We start from the raw sequence: 17599 nt of genomic DNA, 5'->3' as shown, positions 1-17599 counted from the left end.
TACATCAAAATTGCACATTTATTTCAGTGAGCTACTTGCTGTTTCTTTGCAAGTATATGTGAAATTTACAAGCAATTCTGAGAGAAAACTGTTTCCATACCATTTTCCTTTTTATTTATTTAATCATAAACAGGTACTCTGCTAGGGAGATTTTTAGAAATTACACTAAACAGAATGTCTCTGCACGTTTCTCTGGTATATAAAAATGTATTTTAACATTGAAAAAAATAAATAAAATAAAATTACACTTCACCTTTAAGCCTTGAGTTGTGAAGTTATTTGGTCTTGCCCCCTGTAAGATCAGCTGCACTTCCATGGTTTTTAGTTCTGTAAGAAGCACAAAGTCTTACCCTGAGAGTCTTTCCTAAGACATACCATCATAAAGGCAAAAGTGTGGTCTTAAGCTTTATCCCCCCTTAGGGTGCAGGGACGTACATTCATATTATAGTGCCACAAATGGAAACTTGTTAGTTTTTAATTGCAACACTGGGAGATAAATTGGTTTGTTATTCCTAGCGTTGTCACATTTATAGCAAAGGTTTGGTTTCCACTCCTTCCCAGAGGAAGGCTAGATGGATTTTGTTTGCTGTTTACCAAAAGGTTTTTCCTGTAGTAGTAATGTTAAATGAAATTTTATTGAGAAAATACAGTTGTTTGGGGTATTTTTTATTTTATTATTATTATTATTATTTAAATAATTTTATAATTGTATTTGGCAAAGATGTACTAAATTTATAAAAAGTGACCATTTAATACTAATATAATATTAGATATAATAGATTTTTTTTTAATTTTATTATTTTTATTATTATTATTATTATTATTATTATTCAGTCACAGCCTTTTGTGCTTTTATAATATCACTATGCCATAATTTTATTTTAATTTTATTATCTGCTGAACCCTACTAATCTAGTATTTTGTTGGGTTGTATGGTATGAGAAGCAGTAGTGTCGTGTCAATATCTCATTACATTACTGAGAAAAGACATAATAGGTTTTTTGACATTTGAAATGCCTCTCTCTGATGCAATTTAAGTCAGGTTGTTAGACAGTACTTTAAATGCAAAAGTCTGATATTTTACTCCTACTCATGGCGAGAGATTCCTCCTCTGCTCCAGAAGGAGATAAGTGTGAATGCTTTTACCCTGAACTTACTCTTGCATCATCTGTTTTGCCTGCCTGTGTGCCATCAGCAATGTTCTCTGCCTGGCTTCTTCTTCCCATCAATGTAGCTGCTCTGTCCGTGGTGCTGAATGTCTGCTGGTATTTTAACCAGAGCAAAACAGCGGATGAATAATTTCTGTACTTCTCAAAATTTGATTAAAATTATAAATAAAATCTATTCCAAGGTTTTCATACACAAAATTTGGCAATAATATGTGTGTGTGTGTTAAAAAAAATGGAAACTTAAAATATAAAAATAAAAGCAAATTCAAAAATATTAATGAACGCTATAATAGTATATGAATAATATAAATGAAGATACCACTGGATGATTGCCAGGGTGTTGCTGTGCCAGTGGCGTAGCCACGGGTGTGCCAGGGTGTGCCTGTGCCACACACAGTAGCAGCTAAGCACACCTAAAAATAGATGCAGAATTATTTTTTTATAGTCTCAATAAAAAGTTTACTAAACTTGGGCTATTGTTGTTTACTTATATATATATATATATATATATTATTTTTTTTTTATTATTGTTTTTTTTTAAATCAACCCTTTCACGCGTAAGTTACAAATATTTTAACTGACCCCTTGTTTCCATGGCGACGCTTCATGATTGTCACGTGACACACCGCAGCCACTAACAGATGTATCGGTATTCGTTTTACTTAGTTTTTAATTTTTTATTAAAATATATACACAAACTTGCCTACCATGTCAACTATCTGATATTCCGATTCGTTGTTTAAAAACCTTCATAAATTATCTTGATCTATAACGAGATGAGCGCTGCAGTTCAGAGACCTCTCAGCCGGATTTAACGTACAGGACTTGAATTCCCCAGTTTCTTCCGAAAAACATGAAAGTAAGTGGCTGTTGAACTGGACGAAGAATATAGGAAACTTTATTTTTCTGCTATGTGTGTCTGATACATGACTAAAACACGTCGGCAAATTACATTTGATAAGATAGTTTTTGCTGCTACCATAGACATCAGTGTGTATTTTACAAACTACCAAAGTATTGTTTTACTAGTGATTATGTATATTTAAATGTATGAAACCTAAAATAAACATTATGTGGTTGAAAACACTGCATATTAATTGTGATATATTGCAGAGCTCCTTTCTTAATTTTTTTTTAGCAAAAAACCTTGGCTTGATGAACAGCCTGACACAAGGCCTTAGCGTTACACCTGATGAGGATGTTTCTCCCTCCCCTGGCCCAACATCAACAGACAGTGTTGCCAGATTGGAAATGTCCAAGTATCGTACCAGAAGTTCAAAATTATCGTATTTGGAAGAAAATTATTACATTTAACAATTAACTACATTTTAACACAACCTGCAAATTAACACTACGAGTATGGTTGGACGGAAGCAGTGTGACAAAAATACTATCCCATAATTTTGCACAGTTACCTGTTAATAAATGTGGCACACCCAGAGTCTCTTTTCTGGTTTTCTGTTGTGGGAAGTTAAGTCAAAAGGGCCCACCTCAAGTATTGTGATATTCAGTCTTCAACACATACACAATATATGAGCATATATGAGAAATTTATTGAAGGATGATGTGACACTAAAGACTGGAGTAATGGTAGTGTACAATCACATTCTTTATCCTGTATAAGTAGCAAAATTGAATGTGAACCCATGTTTTATTTCTGAGAAACAGTGTCTAGATGGATTTAATCTTTGTGAAGATTTTGTGATTAACAATCAAACAGAATCTATTAAGTAAGGCACATCACAGGGGTCGCCACGGTAGATGGGGGAAACGGCGTCTAAATTTAGCATCTCAGCAGGTGTGTGGGATTTGAGTGTGTGATTAAACGAGAGGAAAAACAATGAAAGAGAGATAATGAAGAACAGGTGGACATCTGGGAACAACACAGAATTGTCATGCCTGAATGACATTCACACAAATTCTCTCTCTTTATTCAGTGTCCTGCTTTGCATTGTGTAAAGACGGAAGGAGAAGAATGAGGCGGTGAGGCGTGGACAGAGATTTTGGATCTGTTTTTGATTGGAATGGAAATAAAGATCAACACTCTAGCTGAAGTGGCATGTTTTTTTATGTAAATGGATATTAGGTTATTTGCATGTTTCCACTTCTAAGCCGCCAGGTGACTAATTTCACAAGCCGGTCATGTTGGGTTTAAATAAAAGGAACATTTGACATACTGTTGAATGCTGAGTTTATGTCAAGGTAGAGCAATTAAAATGAAAATATAAAGCTTGCTTTTATGGCTGTATCATAGGCATGAACCTGCACTGCCCTTTCATTGCTTACTTTTTATTTGAATGTGCCCTTTGATGAACTTCATTTTCTGCCCTGGTTATTTATTCATGATCAAGAGCAATAACTCTGTCCATCTCAACCTGAAACATCCCACAGCTGATGTCAGAACATGTAGTGTTGGAAAGAGGGGTGTTTCTGAGATAATTAGAGAAGATAGTGTTTTACTCCATTAGATTCACATCATCTGGATCTAATTATACAGTGTGAGACAGCAAGTGCAGAAACTGCAGCTCCAATCTGCTTCCATTGTTGAAGTGATCGACTAAGGACTCGTCACTGTAATGCAAAACAGTTGGCTTCTGTCACTGACGTGTGACTGAAAGTTCTGTGCATGGATAAATTACTTGGTTTCTTTCTTTCTGTGCCTTTTGTGACATCATTTAAATCCTCTTGTTATATCGACAGAAAATGGAAACACAATGTAAATAAGCAATTATTTATGAAGTTTAGCTTCTTTGATTATAGAGGGAGCTTTTGCAGAACTCAGTGATCTGTAGAACTCTTTTCCAATATTTATTTTTTAAGTATAAATCATTTAAATAATTGTAATCAATTTTAATTATAATTTGATTCATGTGTGTGTGTGTGTGTGTGTGTATATATATATATATTAGATAATACATTAAGACATTACATGTAGCTTTCAGATATTTTTTATATATTTTAAATGATCAGTAATCAAGATTGAAATCTGTTTAATTTACAATAATAATTTTAATATATATATATATATATATATATATATATATATATATATATATATATATATATATATATATATATATATATATATATATATATATATATGCACACACACAAACACTAAATTATTATTTAGGTCAAATGTATTTTTTACATTTTTTATTTTTATTTTGTTTTGTTATTATTACAGTAAACATAGGTTTTGTTCTTTTGAAACATTAGCATATTTCTTTGGAAATTTGAACAAGCTCAAAGTGTAACTAATTGATTCGTGTGTGCATGAAAACAAACACACGTCCTAACACAGCACAGAAAAACACACAGCAAAGCACTTTAACATAAATCAAACCAAAAACAAGACTGAAACAGCCGAACATATCAGATAAAGTCCTGGTTTTATGTTTTAACAATGCTAGGCGATGTCCAGATAGAATCCATTTCTGACACATTATGTTGTTACATTATGTAAATAATTCTTATATAATTTGTAAAGATCATTTGCAATGTTTGTTCTGTTGCACTCATTTTGTGTGTAGTTTGTGAATCATTTGCACTGTTTGTAATGTTGTTGCACAAGACCATTTGCACAATTGTTTTCACAACTTGTTACACTGCTTGAATTTGTTGTTCATCAAATAATGAATACTGAAAATACTGAAAATATATCTATCTAAAAAAAGTCACTTTGCTTCCGTGTTTTGTTATTATATAACACTTTTTCCATTTACTTTACACCCTAACAATTATTTAGTAAACTAAATAGACCTGTTTTTCACTGAAAAGCACCTATAATAATAGAAATTGCCTATAACTTTCTTGAGAAATTTTATACTCTTTGAATAAAAACATTTATTCGGAAGTGTAGAAAAAAAAAATCCAAACGTAAGGAGTTTGGACACAGTTTTGACAGTTGTTTGGTCTGTTATCTCTGCCAGTGAATATATTCAAAATTAAGTAATTACACACATTTTACAATAACAAAATCATTCTGTCATAACATGTTTATGACGGATGTGAAGTGTTTACTGCTTTTGTTCAAAAAACGACATAAGGCCACACACTAACCAGACACACACACACACACACACACACACAATGGGAACCTGCTCTTGTGGCCCTTCACTGTACTTCACTGTCGATGTATCGATGTGGTCGGCTGGCAGGTCGATCAATGTCAAAACGGAGTGCTGTGCTTTGAAGCCAATCTAAGATTTTTAAGCATTAAAAGACACTGAGCTTTACATCAGCTTATAAAAGTAACACACAAACACACTCTAAACAATATACTGACTTAATTATGATGGGCTGATTTCACAATTGAATGCACTCATGAATGTGACCGGCAGGGCCGCGTTATCTTAATGAGCAAAATGGGCTGCAGCCCAGGGCCCCGAACACTATGTGGTCCCCTAGTCAATTCTCTTTTGCATTTTATATAGTTTTGCCAACTGTTCCATAAACTGTTTTTCTCAGTCACTTTGTTTCATTTCTCAAATCAGAAATGAAATTCTCAAAACTACTTGTACAACCTCCACATCATCTAGTCATTTATAAACATCATAAAACCACTTTATCATTCTTTTGAACAAGTTGTGATTGCTTTTCTACATTCATAGAACTTATTATGCACATTTATCTGCGGATTCCTACATTATCAATTGCTAATGTCATGTTGCTCAAAATGTATTATATAGTTTTCTGTGCAGTAGTCTTACCCCTCAAAACATCTAGTCTTTAGTTCATTGTATAAGTCAATGCTAAATGGTTCATAAACTGTCAAGCACATTTTGTAAATTTGGCATGAATCGTGCAAGTGACTCTTGACTAATGAAGAGAATGTAGATCAACCAATGATAAACCATTTCTCTGAAATAGCTCAAAGGTTCATCTCATGATTCTTCAGTTGGAAAGTTTATCCTGTATAGACAGAGGAAAACAAAAGAGTACAAATTCTGACTTTTTATTTTTATTTTATTTCATCTTTGTGATCATCAGTGTTATTTATTATTTTATTTTTTTTCCATCGGTGATAATTATTTTTCCTTTTTCTGTAGCACTGATATTGTAAAGGATGTTTTTTTTTTTTTTTTTTTTTTGTCAGACCACTAGGAAAAGTGTAACTGAGAATTCTATCCAGTCTCTTTCAATCAATATCCCACTTACACTAATGTGTAAATTTGTACTTTTGAAATGGATATATGGCATACATAAGCATATGGCATACTTTTCAATACAGTAACTGTCATCCAAAATGTTGCCATATTTACATAAGACAACACTAATGCCAGCAGAGGTTCTGTGGTGGAAGAGGATGTATATCACTAGGATCAGAGATGCATAGAACATGAAGACACTGAATCCAGTGATCCACAGCATGCACCCCTGCAGGCATGAACACACACAGACACACATCCAGCAAGCCAAGTGCATTCATCTATGAACAAACACACGCACATATTGAGTCTCTCACAGTTCAGATATTACATATAGCATCACATTAAATCAACAAACAAGTGGTCACAAGTGATGCCTTTGAAATGTACGTTATTGTCAGTTCTGTCTCCTTTATATAAATTTCTTTCATGGCTTCCATCAGCTTATTCTCAGCAGCTATTATTGTAATCTATTATTTAGATTTTTGTCCTACAGTTTGTACTTAATATGACACACATTTTACTGCAATGAATACATATTTTATTTTTATGTAATTTCTTAATATTTCATTTTTGTTTATATTTTTGTCCATTAAAGTTGAAATATTAGTTATTACTTAGTCTAGTTATTTTAATAATGTTCTAATTTGGTTGCATTATTACTATTAGTAGTATTTTAGGTGTGTTCTAAAATGTACCTAGCAACTTTAGGTTGTTCTGCTTTATCTTGTTCAACTTCTTTTAATATGCAGGATCCTTTAATCAGTTTCTGTCTTTGTTGTGTTTGTTTCAGGGCAGTCCTCTGGTCTTACAGTCAGACCGCAATGTGACGGTGAATGCACGGAATAACCTTGGCCAGCTGACAGGACAGCTCACTGTGGGTGAGTGGCAATTTTAAACTAGATTTTCACGGACATGTCACCTGAATTCACAATTTCTCTTTTCACAGCGGGCCTTTTCATTTACAGCTGATGTATTTTTCAATCATGCATCTATTCACTATTTATTATTTGAGATACTACAATATTTCCATTTTTGGAACTCCTACAGTGTTGCAATAAAAACCTTATTTTTTCAATTGTATTTTTATTTATTTATTTTTGGAACTTCATTGTACTACTAACTTGCATCTGCTTATTTACATGAAAGTAGTTTGAATAAAGAAAAGACTCCTGGTCTTGACGATTTCAGAATTCATCATTGTTAATATATATATATATATATATATATATATATATATATATATATATATATATATATATATATATATATATATATATATATATATATTTGCTTTTACTTAAATACCTAGATGGCATTTTAGTAAATGACACAATAATTGTAATATATTCAGAGATTAAACTGGAAGAACACTAAAATCTGGTGGTACAGCGTACACCGTTACAGTTGTTTTAGACTCTACGAGACCCACTTTTGCTGTTCTTTTGAACTTTCTAAATATATCAAAGAATCCTGGGGTGAAAAAAAGTAGCACAGTTTTCAACATTGAAAATAAATAAATACACACTGTACATACATACATACTTAAGCACCAAATCTGCATATTGGAATGACTTGTGAAGGACCATGTGACACTGAAAGCTGAAGCAATGTCTACTGAAACTCAGCTTTGACATCACAGGAATAAAATACATTTTTATTTATTTTATATATATTTTTTTTGTAATGCAATGTGCTGTACTTCACAGTAACTCATGCACATTTACTCAGAAAACCCCCATTGCAAACCCCCATTGTCTTGTGTTTTTGTTCTCAGTTGGTGCTCAGTTACACCATCACGTTTCAAAAGACAGCAGGCTGCATTCTGGGGCCGGCTCCCCGCCAGGCTCAGGGCCTCCCACAATTACTGCTCTATCTCAGTGCAGCCACAGGGGTTTCTCAAGTCCCTGTGCTTTCCTGTATTTTCCAGTGAATCCTCTTCCCTGGTCAGCAATTTATGGTCAGAGTTTATGTTTATGTTTGTGTGTGCATAAAAATATCTACCTGACTCAAACTAGCTGTAAGATCAGAGCAGAAGCAACTACCCCTGAAGCCAGAAAAATGAGATGCTCTACCTCAGAATGGCAGATCACAGCTTTACTGTGCTAAGGAGAACAGAGAAAGCAACCACCACACACATTGTTTTCCCTGTATTACTATAGTAACAGGCAGCAAATAAATATTGAAACCTCTGTTTTTGTATTATTATTATTATTATTTATTTTTTTTTTTTAAATTTTCACTGACTGTGGCTGTTTTATGTGTGTTAGTGTTGATTTGACAGGATTTCACAATATTCAGATTTGGATAATTGGCTCCTATTTAACTCATTACTTGGAATTTGAATTAAATGGGCTGCATCTTACAGGAAGTTGAACATGAATTTGAATGACAAAAAAAAAGGAGGTGGAATTTAATGAATTACAGTAAAGGGAAAACCAATAGATATTCTAGGTAATTGTGGAAGTGTTCTTCATCCCTGGTACATAAAATGGATGTCACAAAACTGCACCAGGACATGAAGGCTGAGGATCCAAGTTCAGTAGTTTGTAGTAGCAATCATAGTCAAAACACAGTAAGCAGTCCAAACAATGACAGAGTTCAGGGCTGAGGCAAACAGAGTAGGCTAGACTTTTCCATCATGAGTGACAAAATGAACCAGGCATTTATTTATTGTGTGCAGACAGGGTTAACCAGACACAGGTGCAAACAATGAGTGCTGATGAGTCTGGGGCAAAAGATTATGGGAAATGAAGTCCAAGACTGAGTGACAGAGGTATGGGATAGAATGCCCTCTGATGGTTATGAAGGGCACTTCAGCTGGTGAATTAATTTAATTTAATTTAATTTAATTTAATTAACTCCAGCTCTACTCTGGGTTTACAAATTTAGGGGTGTTTAAACAACACTGTCAACTAAAAACGAAAAGTTTTATGCATTTTGGTCATTCAAACTTTTGAAAACAGGTTTCAAAGTGCAAGTCTTTGAAACTAATACCGTTATCATCTCCATGTAAACAACAAAATGTGAATTTGTGAAAACGGTGACGTCATGCACATGCATATTTCATGTCTATAGAAATGTGTGCAGCGTAGTGTTCATATACAAAGTACCATTGCCAGCTACTGGCCTGGCATGCATTATGGAGTGTTTTCATTCATTTTCACAAATCTGATTGAAAGGAGATCGTTTTGAATATACACAAAACTCTTCCAATTTTAGTACATAGTTGTTGTGTAAACATACCCTGGTCTTTTCAGCTGGGAAATGCTATATTAATGTTCAGATATGCCTTTAGAAATTGTATAACCTAATTCTAAATATAGCATATAAATCTGCTTTCCTAGCAAAAACACAGCAAGCATTATCTGACTCATATGGCTTCTTTTTAAATTAAATCTCAGGCTATTTGTGCCCCATGGAGCTTTATTAAGGCAGGACTAGAAATTAACCAGTGTCAATGAAAGTGATAAAAATGCCCCAGATATGTACTGTTTGAGTCAAAATTGCTTCCTATAGAGACTTCCTCTGTTCTATTTAGACCCTTTTTGTTTGTTTTAGTATTGATTTAGTGCCTCTGCAGTCAATTTACTTACATAAATTGACGTAAGTACATTTTTTGGGGAAGTCGTGGCCTAATGATTAGAGAGTCGGACTCCCAATCGAAAGGTTGTGAGTTTGAGTCCCGGGCCGGCAGGAATTGTGGGTGGGGGGAGTGCATGTACAGTTCTCTCTCCACCTTCAATACCACGACTTAGGTGCCCTTGAGCAAGGCATCGAACCCCCAACTGCTCCCCGGGCGCCGCAGCATAAATGGCTGCCCACTGCTCCGGGTGTGTGTTCACAGTGTGTGTGTGTGTTCAATGCTCTGTGTGTGTGCACTTCGGATGGGTTAAATGCAAAGCACAAATTCTGAGTATGGGTCACCATACTTGGCTGAATGTCACGTCACTTTCACTTTCTTTTACACTTTGTATAGCTGTCAGATATTCTCAGAGGGTGGAGTTGTTGATTGTGTATGAAGTATATTTCTATTCTATTCTATTCTATTCTATTTATTTGAATTGAATTCAAGCATTCAACATTAAATGATACTAAACGATGAAAGTGAAGAATCATAATAAGGTTAAAATAAAACAGTTTTTCAGTTACACAATTGTAAACAAATGCTATGGGAATTCACTTCTACACTGGAAGTTTTTTTACCAGTTGGAGTCTCATAACACTCTCACCAATGTGCCCTCTATAAACACTATTTGACATTGACCGACTCTGCAGGGTCGTTGCCTTTAGGCTGTCATTGCTCTCTTGACATTGACTGAATATTTAGGGAATATCATGGAATAGCTAAAGTTAATCTGTATCACCTGTCGCTTCCACACACTTGTTTGCTGTTTGTTTCCCTCCTCTCCTTGTTCTCTCGTCCCTGAACCCACTCGCTGCAAGAACATTAATCTTCAAAACAGAAATTGTATGGAGGTGCTGAGAAACAGAGAGCTGTGCTGTCCTCTGATAGCTTGGCCCAGGGGTGCAGAGGTCTCTGTTTTTGTAATTTGGCCCATAAGTTCAGGTGATCGATGCACCGCTGCGTTGTGGTGAGTATGAAGCGGTAGTGCTGCGATCATGACTTTATCATGTGTTCATAAGGGAGTCGCTTAAATATCAGAGAGCTGTAATCTGTCATAGTCTATGTGGCTTTAGGACCAGGGTTCTCAGCCTTGGGTCACAAACCAAAATGGGGTCACCGGATTTGCATATGGGCTTGCAGGAAATTTATATGAACTGGAACTGCAAATTATTTTATAATATATTTCTTCAACATAGAGCACTACTTACCTGGGATTGATATCCTTTTTTTTTTTTTTTTTCAACTGCTTTGGAAAATGTTTATGCCTTCAAAACACATTTTACTGTTTTACCGTTGTTCAATGAAAATCCATAGTAAAATATAAATTACATGTTACATTAATTGCATAAAAAAGAAGCACTGAATACTTTTATTGTATGTAATCTCCAGAAAATAGTTTGAAAATATTATTTAATTTTGTGTATTTAGGATACATAAAACACAAGCTATGAAATAAGCAAGTATTCCAAAAGCATTAGAAATCACACATATAGTGTTGGATATTGTTATTAAACATATTCACACATTATATTCAAAAGTTACAGCAAAGACATTTACATTGTTATAAAAAAAAATAATAATAATCTCTTCTTTTGAACCTATTAATCAGAGAATCCTTAAAATAAGCATCAAAGTTTACATAAAAATTTAAGGAAGCAAAATTTGTGTCAACTTTAATAATAATAACAAATATATATATATATATATATATATATATATATATATATATATATATATATATATATATATATATATATATATATATATATATATATATATATATATATATATATGTATTTGGGCTGTCAAAAATAGCGCGTTAACGATGTTAATTAGTTGTTTGTTGTTAATTACGTAAATTTTTTTAATGCATTTCACGCATGCGCAGTGTGAAAAAATTATTCAGGTCAGGAAAGTCTCGTCGATCTCTGAATACTCAAGATAGTAAAAAACAGCGGCGAGCGCCGCGACGAAAACAAAGAAGAAGCTTAAGGTTTTACCCCAGTTACTCTCAAATACATTCATGCCAAGCTCGATAAACAGAGACAATTTTGGTAGTTTATACGCTGGAGCTTCTTCCTGTTATAGCGTCCTGTGTTTCACCCTGCGCATGCCAGAACGCATACATGCAATGCAGCGAAAATTACAGCTGTTTGGAAAAGCATATGCATTTTTACTTGGTTTTACTGGCAGAACGTCAGAAGCCTTCAGAACGTGAGAATATTGATCCTAAAGTACTGTGGCAGAGCAAATGAACACCTCCCAAAAACAAGAGTGCCCAGAGTGCTGCTTATGTGATGGTGGCGCATGTTTGTGTTTCTGAGTTCATTCTTTCGAGTTTCTCTATGCATAATTTCATAGATATGTGGCTATATTTAACCACTGGTTCAGCTAAAACTCTTACACTATCTGTTGTTAAATGGCATGGTTTGATATAGTGCTCAGGTAAATTTGATCTAAGTAAATGTTAAACTTTTGAAATTCAGAAAAAAAGAACCACATGTTGATGAATCAATACATGAAAATTATGTATCTGTGTCCTGTTATTTATCTTTTGGTATGCATTTCAGAAAAAAAAAAATGGTTAGGATTCAGGTGTAATTGCAAATAGTGATTAATCCTGATTAATCCACTGAAAATTCTGATTAATTTGATTAAAGATTTTAATCATTTGACAGCCCTAATATATATATATATATATATATATATATATATATATATATATATATATATATATATATATATATATATATATATATATATATATATATATATATATGAATTGTCTTATTGCCATTGTTCTCTTTAAATAATTTAAAAATCTAAAAAAAAATAGGTTAAAAAACATTAATTTTTTATTTATTTTTATTTTATTTATTTTTTTGATAATACTTATAAAAACATGCACCCTTGGTGAGCAAAAACACAATCTCACAGTAAAATTTGTTTAGCGTGAATGGTGTCTGGAGAATCACAAGAACTTGAAACCTTAAAAAGTAGGTTAAGAACCTCAAAATCCCTTAGACTGACTGTTTTGGGCATCCTCACCTTGTGACACTCCAGAGTTGTGCGTTTCAGGTAAATTGCAGTTCCTCATGACCTTCTTGCAGGAACGCTGCATTGCTAAATTATTGGGCTGCAGGATTTAGTTGGGGGTGTTTATGAGATGTGTGCTGGAAGTGAGCTGGTGATGAAATGCAGCATCAAGCTTGTGCTGTCAGATCTTGTTTTCATTCTCTCTCTCCATCCCTCCATCCGTCTCTGCTAACCTGAGGCACCCTGCTGATGGCCACGAGGTCCCTGTGCAGATTATTGAAAACGAGGGACAGGAAAATAATCTGTGCATGGGCTGTTCTCACGCGCCGAGTCCTGCTGTGAGCTTGTCTCTCCTCTGAACACCTCCTCCAGAGGCCAAACAATTGAGAGGACATTGAGGGGACACAGCATTTGCTTTTTGTGTAATTGACTTTTCATTTTTAGAAGTGTAGACTGCATAATGAATGGCTTCTCCGCTTTGAGAGAGTGGGATATGATTTCATTAGCGCTGGGTGACAGAGAGGACATGAGCGAGAGATGCTCAGGGGACGGACAAGGACAACAGGAAGACAAGCGTGTGATGGTGGGGACTCAGGTGTGGCACGGGGACGCAGCCAGTGTCCTTTACCACCACCGTTTCCAAAATGTTAACAATTAGCATTTCCATTCATTTTAAAGGCAATTAGTTGTCATGAAAAATTCAGCCTGCCCATTAATTTTCTATTAGCTGAAATAACTTAATGAGATAATAAGTACTCTATTCAGACCTATTAGAAATATATATATATATATATATATATATATATATATATATATATATATATATATATATATATATATATATATATATATATATATATATGTATAAATAAATAATAAAATAAATATTCATGCACACTGTACATACACTGTATAAGGTTTTTTTTTTTTTTTTTTTTTTTTTTTTTTTTTTTTACCAAATGATAAAGTAACTAATTAACAGGTTTTTTACTGTAGCTTTTTTCTGTAAAATGTATAAACATTTTATAAACAGCATGTTTTAGCATTTTTAATCACCCAGTGTGTCAGTTTGGCATACTGCTAGCCAATTAGCCTCCTGGCTTATACACAAATGTTAAATTAATGTATACATTTGTATAAATATTATGGGGTTTTGATTAGGCATTACAAATTGCTACCCCACTGGCGTTCTACTCAAACTTGACTCAACGGACCAACCGAAATGTTCTTGAAAGCAACATCTATACCAACAGGGGCTAACGAGATGTGGTTGAATGTTACATTGCTGTTTAATACTCTACATCAACATGCCATTAAAAAGGTGCACGCAAAGTGATTTGCTTGGTGCAGTTTATCTCTTCAAAGACAAAAATCCTAGATGACATGTCATCAGAATAAGTTATGTATGGATGTATTTGAATTTCGTATAGTCAAGGGGAGCTCAAGATAAAATTTCAAAAGTTTTAGTCCATTGCATCCACTGCAATGCACTAGGGAACCTAATTTAAATATACATATACCTGGAAATTTCAAAAACAGCCACCTCAAGGTGCTCAAGTCTCCAATTATAAGTTCCACAGCACCAAAAATCCAGTGATTCCAGCGATTAGTTCCAAGTAATTAATCATGATAAGAATACATTGGCAAAGTGTGCATGCATGTAGAGGAACATTTAGAAATGTAATGTGCTGTTTTATGGTGTTTAATTTAGCTAGAATAAATTGCTAGTTTTAAATGAATATCATCATTTGCAATGCCACATTGCCACTTCAAGGTAGTGAGCTTAAACTCTCCAAAGAGAGAGAGAGAGAGAGAGAGAGAATCTAAAGGACATATGGAGATTAATGTGTACAAATACACACATCAGTCTTCAGGGCTGTGTTTGCTGATTATGACAACATCTCTGATTATTTGTCTCTTTACACTGTCCACAAACCACACCCAGACACATGCACACATACCCACTGATTAATGCAGGTGTTCGAGATTTTTATTTATTTATTTATGATGATTATCCAGTTCGAAAAACTAATTTATCTTTGCTTTTTATTTATTTGTATTTTTTTGCGGTTATTATGTGCACCATTTCTTTACATTAATTAATAAAGAGCCCTTGTATAATAATAATAATAATAATAATAATAATTATTATTTTTATTATTATTATTATTATTATTATTATTATTATTATTATTATTATTATTATTTAACTGACTGACTGAAAAAAAAAAAAAAAAAGGATGTGGACATTTCTTTGGCTTGCATCATCAGAGGTTGTTTACTCATAAGGTCAGATTAGAACCTCCAAGCAATTCAGATCAGAAGGTCCACGTTTTATATAACAACATTTTGCACAGATGTTCAACCTCATCCAAGCCCAGCTGTTAGCCTTTCTGAAGCTGCATGATAATAAAGCAGTGTCTTTACAGCACATTACTATTTGACTATACAGTATAGGTATTGTTAAACAAGGGTTTTCAAACCCTTATTATTATTATTATTTTATTTTTATTATTATTATTATTATTATTATTATTATTATTATTATTATTATTATTATTATTATTATTATTATTATTATTATTATTATTATTTTCTGCCATGGATCCCTAAATGTGAGAGATCCCTTTATGAGAGAGCCTTACTTAACCATGTGATATTGCTCTATCAGCCTGGCTGTGATTGCCTGTGTGCCTATGGCTGAATCACAGCCATGATGATGTAGAGTAATAACACACATGTTATTATATTTAAAAATGTTTTTATTTTTAACACCATTATTTCTGTAAATTATTCCACTGACACACCAGCACTCCTTGACATTCTAGACACTGTAGAGTAGCAAAGCCATTGTCACGTCACTTTTAGAATGGATTTCCATCCTTTACTGACTGATCACACTCAATGCTTTCCTCAAGGTATTTTTTTTTTTATTCAACTGATAAATTTAACAATGTCAGTTTTTTTTCACAATATTTGTGAAATTCAACAATCATCTTTTCATTTCAACACCATCTGGTTTTCCGCTGCTATAGGTCATTAATTTTTTTTGCCATTTCACTCCTAGGGAAAGCTTCAATTTCCTCCAACCTCAAAACAACAATTAATCATCAGTCCTCAGTTTTGATGAGAGGTAAAATCGGTATCAATTAATATTCAAGAGCACGTCATTAATATCCAGTGCACCTCATTTCTCATTTCGATCACCTGGATGAGTGGAAGGCTCTATAAGATCCGTGAGGTGATGCAGTCTGGATGGCTTTATCAAAGTGAGGATGTCCTTGTCCAAATAATGAGTATTTACTCCTTACATGTACTTTCACTGAGAAGTAATCAAGAACTCAAACCTTGAGCTCATGAATCAAGCAAACGTTAAATGCAATGCAAACCAATATGAGATAATAACCTGTTGTGAACAACATGAATTTTAATTGTGAAATAAATTAGGTCTAATAAACTTTTGTAATTTAATGTGTAGGGTATATTTTCACCTATTAAGTTTTCAGTTTTATCATAATCGCAAGATCCACCAGATATTTTCTTTGTCTTTTTTTTCTATTTTTCTTTCTTTTTTTTTCTTTCTTTTTTTTGCAGAAAATCAGTCATGTGCAGTTGTTCAACGAACCATATTTGTCTTTTGTTTAGACTTTCAGTTACAATGTGGCCATGTTAATAATAAATCTCTATTTTTTTTTTTCTTCTTCAACATTTTATTAGCTATTTATTAGCATTCTCTCCTCTTGATCTCATCAACATAATCAAATGTAGTCTTGCCTTGTCCTCAATCACATCTTTAATCACTATCCAAGACTTGAACAAAAACTTCTAGTGAAATAAAAGAACTGCTGATCTGGGGCTCCTTCAGATGCCACACTGAAATAAGTATGTCAACTGTGCTTTTTGAGACATGGGACAGAACAGGCTACAGATATGAAAATTCTAAAGTTTGTAAAGAGAAATAAATTTGGTTAAATTATTAAATATTTAAAGTTAAATATATCAAATGACTTTTAAAGTGGAAACGTTATTAATAAACTATTGGCAAGTTGAGCTTGTGAGAGGTGTTTCCCTATATACAGTATCAAGAATTGATGTTGAACAGTATAACTTTCTAATATACTATCCAAAAAGTGGATATTAAATATAAAGAAAGCCATGCTGGAAAAGTTGCCTAAAATAAATCCCAAAATTTGCATTGTTATAGACTACTTTAATGTACTACTCTCTTTGCCATAAGGTGCTTGGATAAAGGGCAGGGTGTCTTATAATACAGACACTGAAGAAATGAGAGGACAGACAATGAATGCAGGAAGAAAACTAGACAGACAATAGACGGTGGCAGAGAAAGAAGAGAGCGGGCTTTAGGAAAAAAAGAGAAGTTTACTTTCTGTCACACACGCATAATGTGGGCAAACAAACAAAGCCAAGTTTACTCTCCAAGGTCACCTAAGACATGGAAGATATGATAGCTGTGATGAATAATATAGTCAGTGAAGCCATTGCAGTGTTTGTTTGGGGCAGTGTATTAAAAGCTGTTGAGATTCCAGTGACAGTGTAATTTATAGGCCAAGTCACGCTTAGTGAATAAAGTCAAGATCTGTCATTCACAACTCTCA

General features: G+C 33.6%; 1 protein-coding gene across 1 annotated transcript in view; it reads left to right on the top strand.

Moving 5' to 3' along the window:
- The window catches only part of LOC113106136 (zeta-sarcoglycan-like), a 239840-nt gene that overhangs the window by 196700 nt on the left and 25541 nt on the right, over positions 1-17599 (top strand). The window contains exon 4 of the mRNA XM_026267767.1: positions 7113-7200. Within this exon, the coding sequence (XP_026123552.1) occupies positions 7113-7200 (88 nt within the window). The remainder of the gene's footprint in view (positions 1-7112; positions 7201-17599) is intronic.

This window comes from Carassius auratus, chromosome 1 (genome assembly GCF_003368295.1).
Source record: "Carassius auratus strain Wakin chromosome 1, ASM336829v1, whole genome shotgun sequence".
Taxonomy (NCBI): domain Eukaryota; kingdom Metazoa; phylum Chordata; class Actinopteri; order Cypriniformes; family Cyprinidae; genus Carassius; species Carassius auratus.
This window is presented reverse-complemented; position numbering and strand designations above follow the sequence as displayed.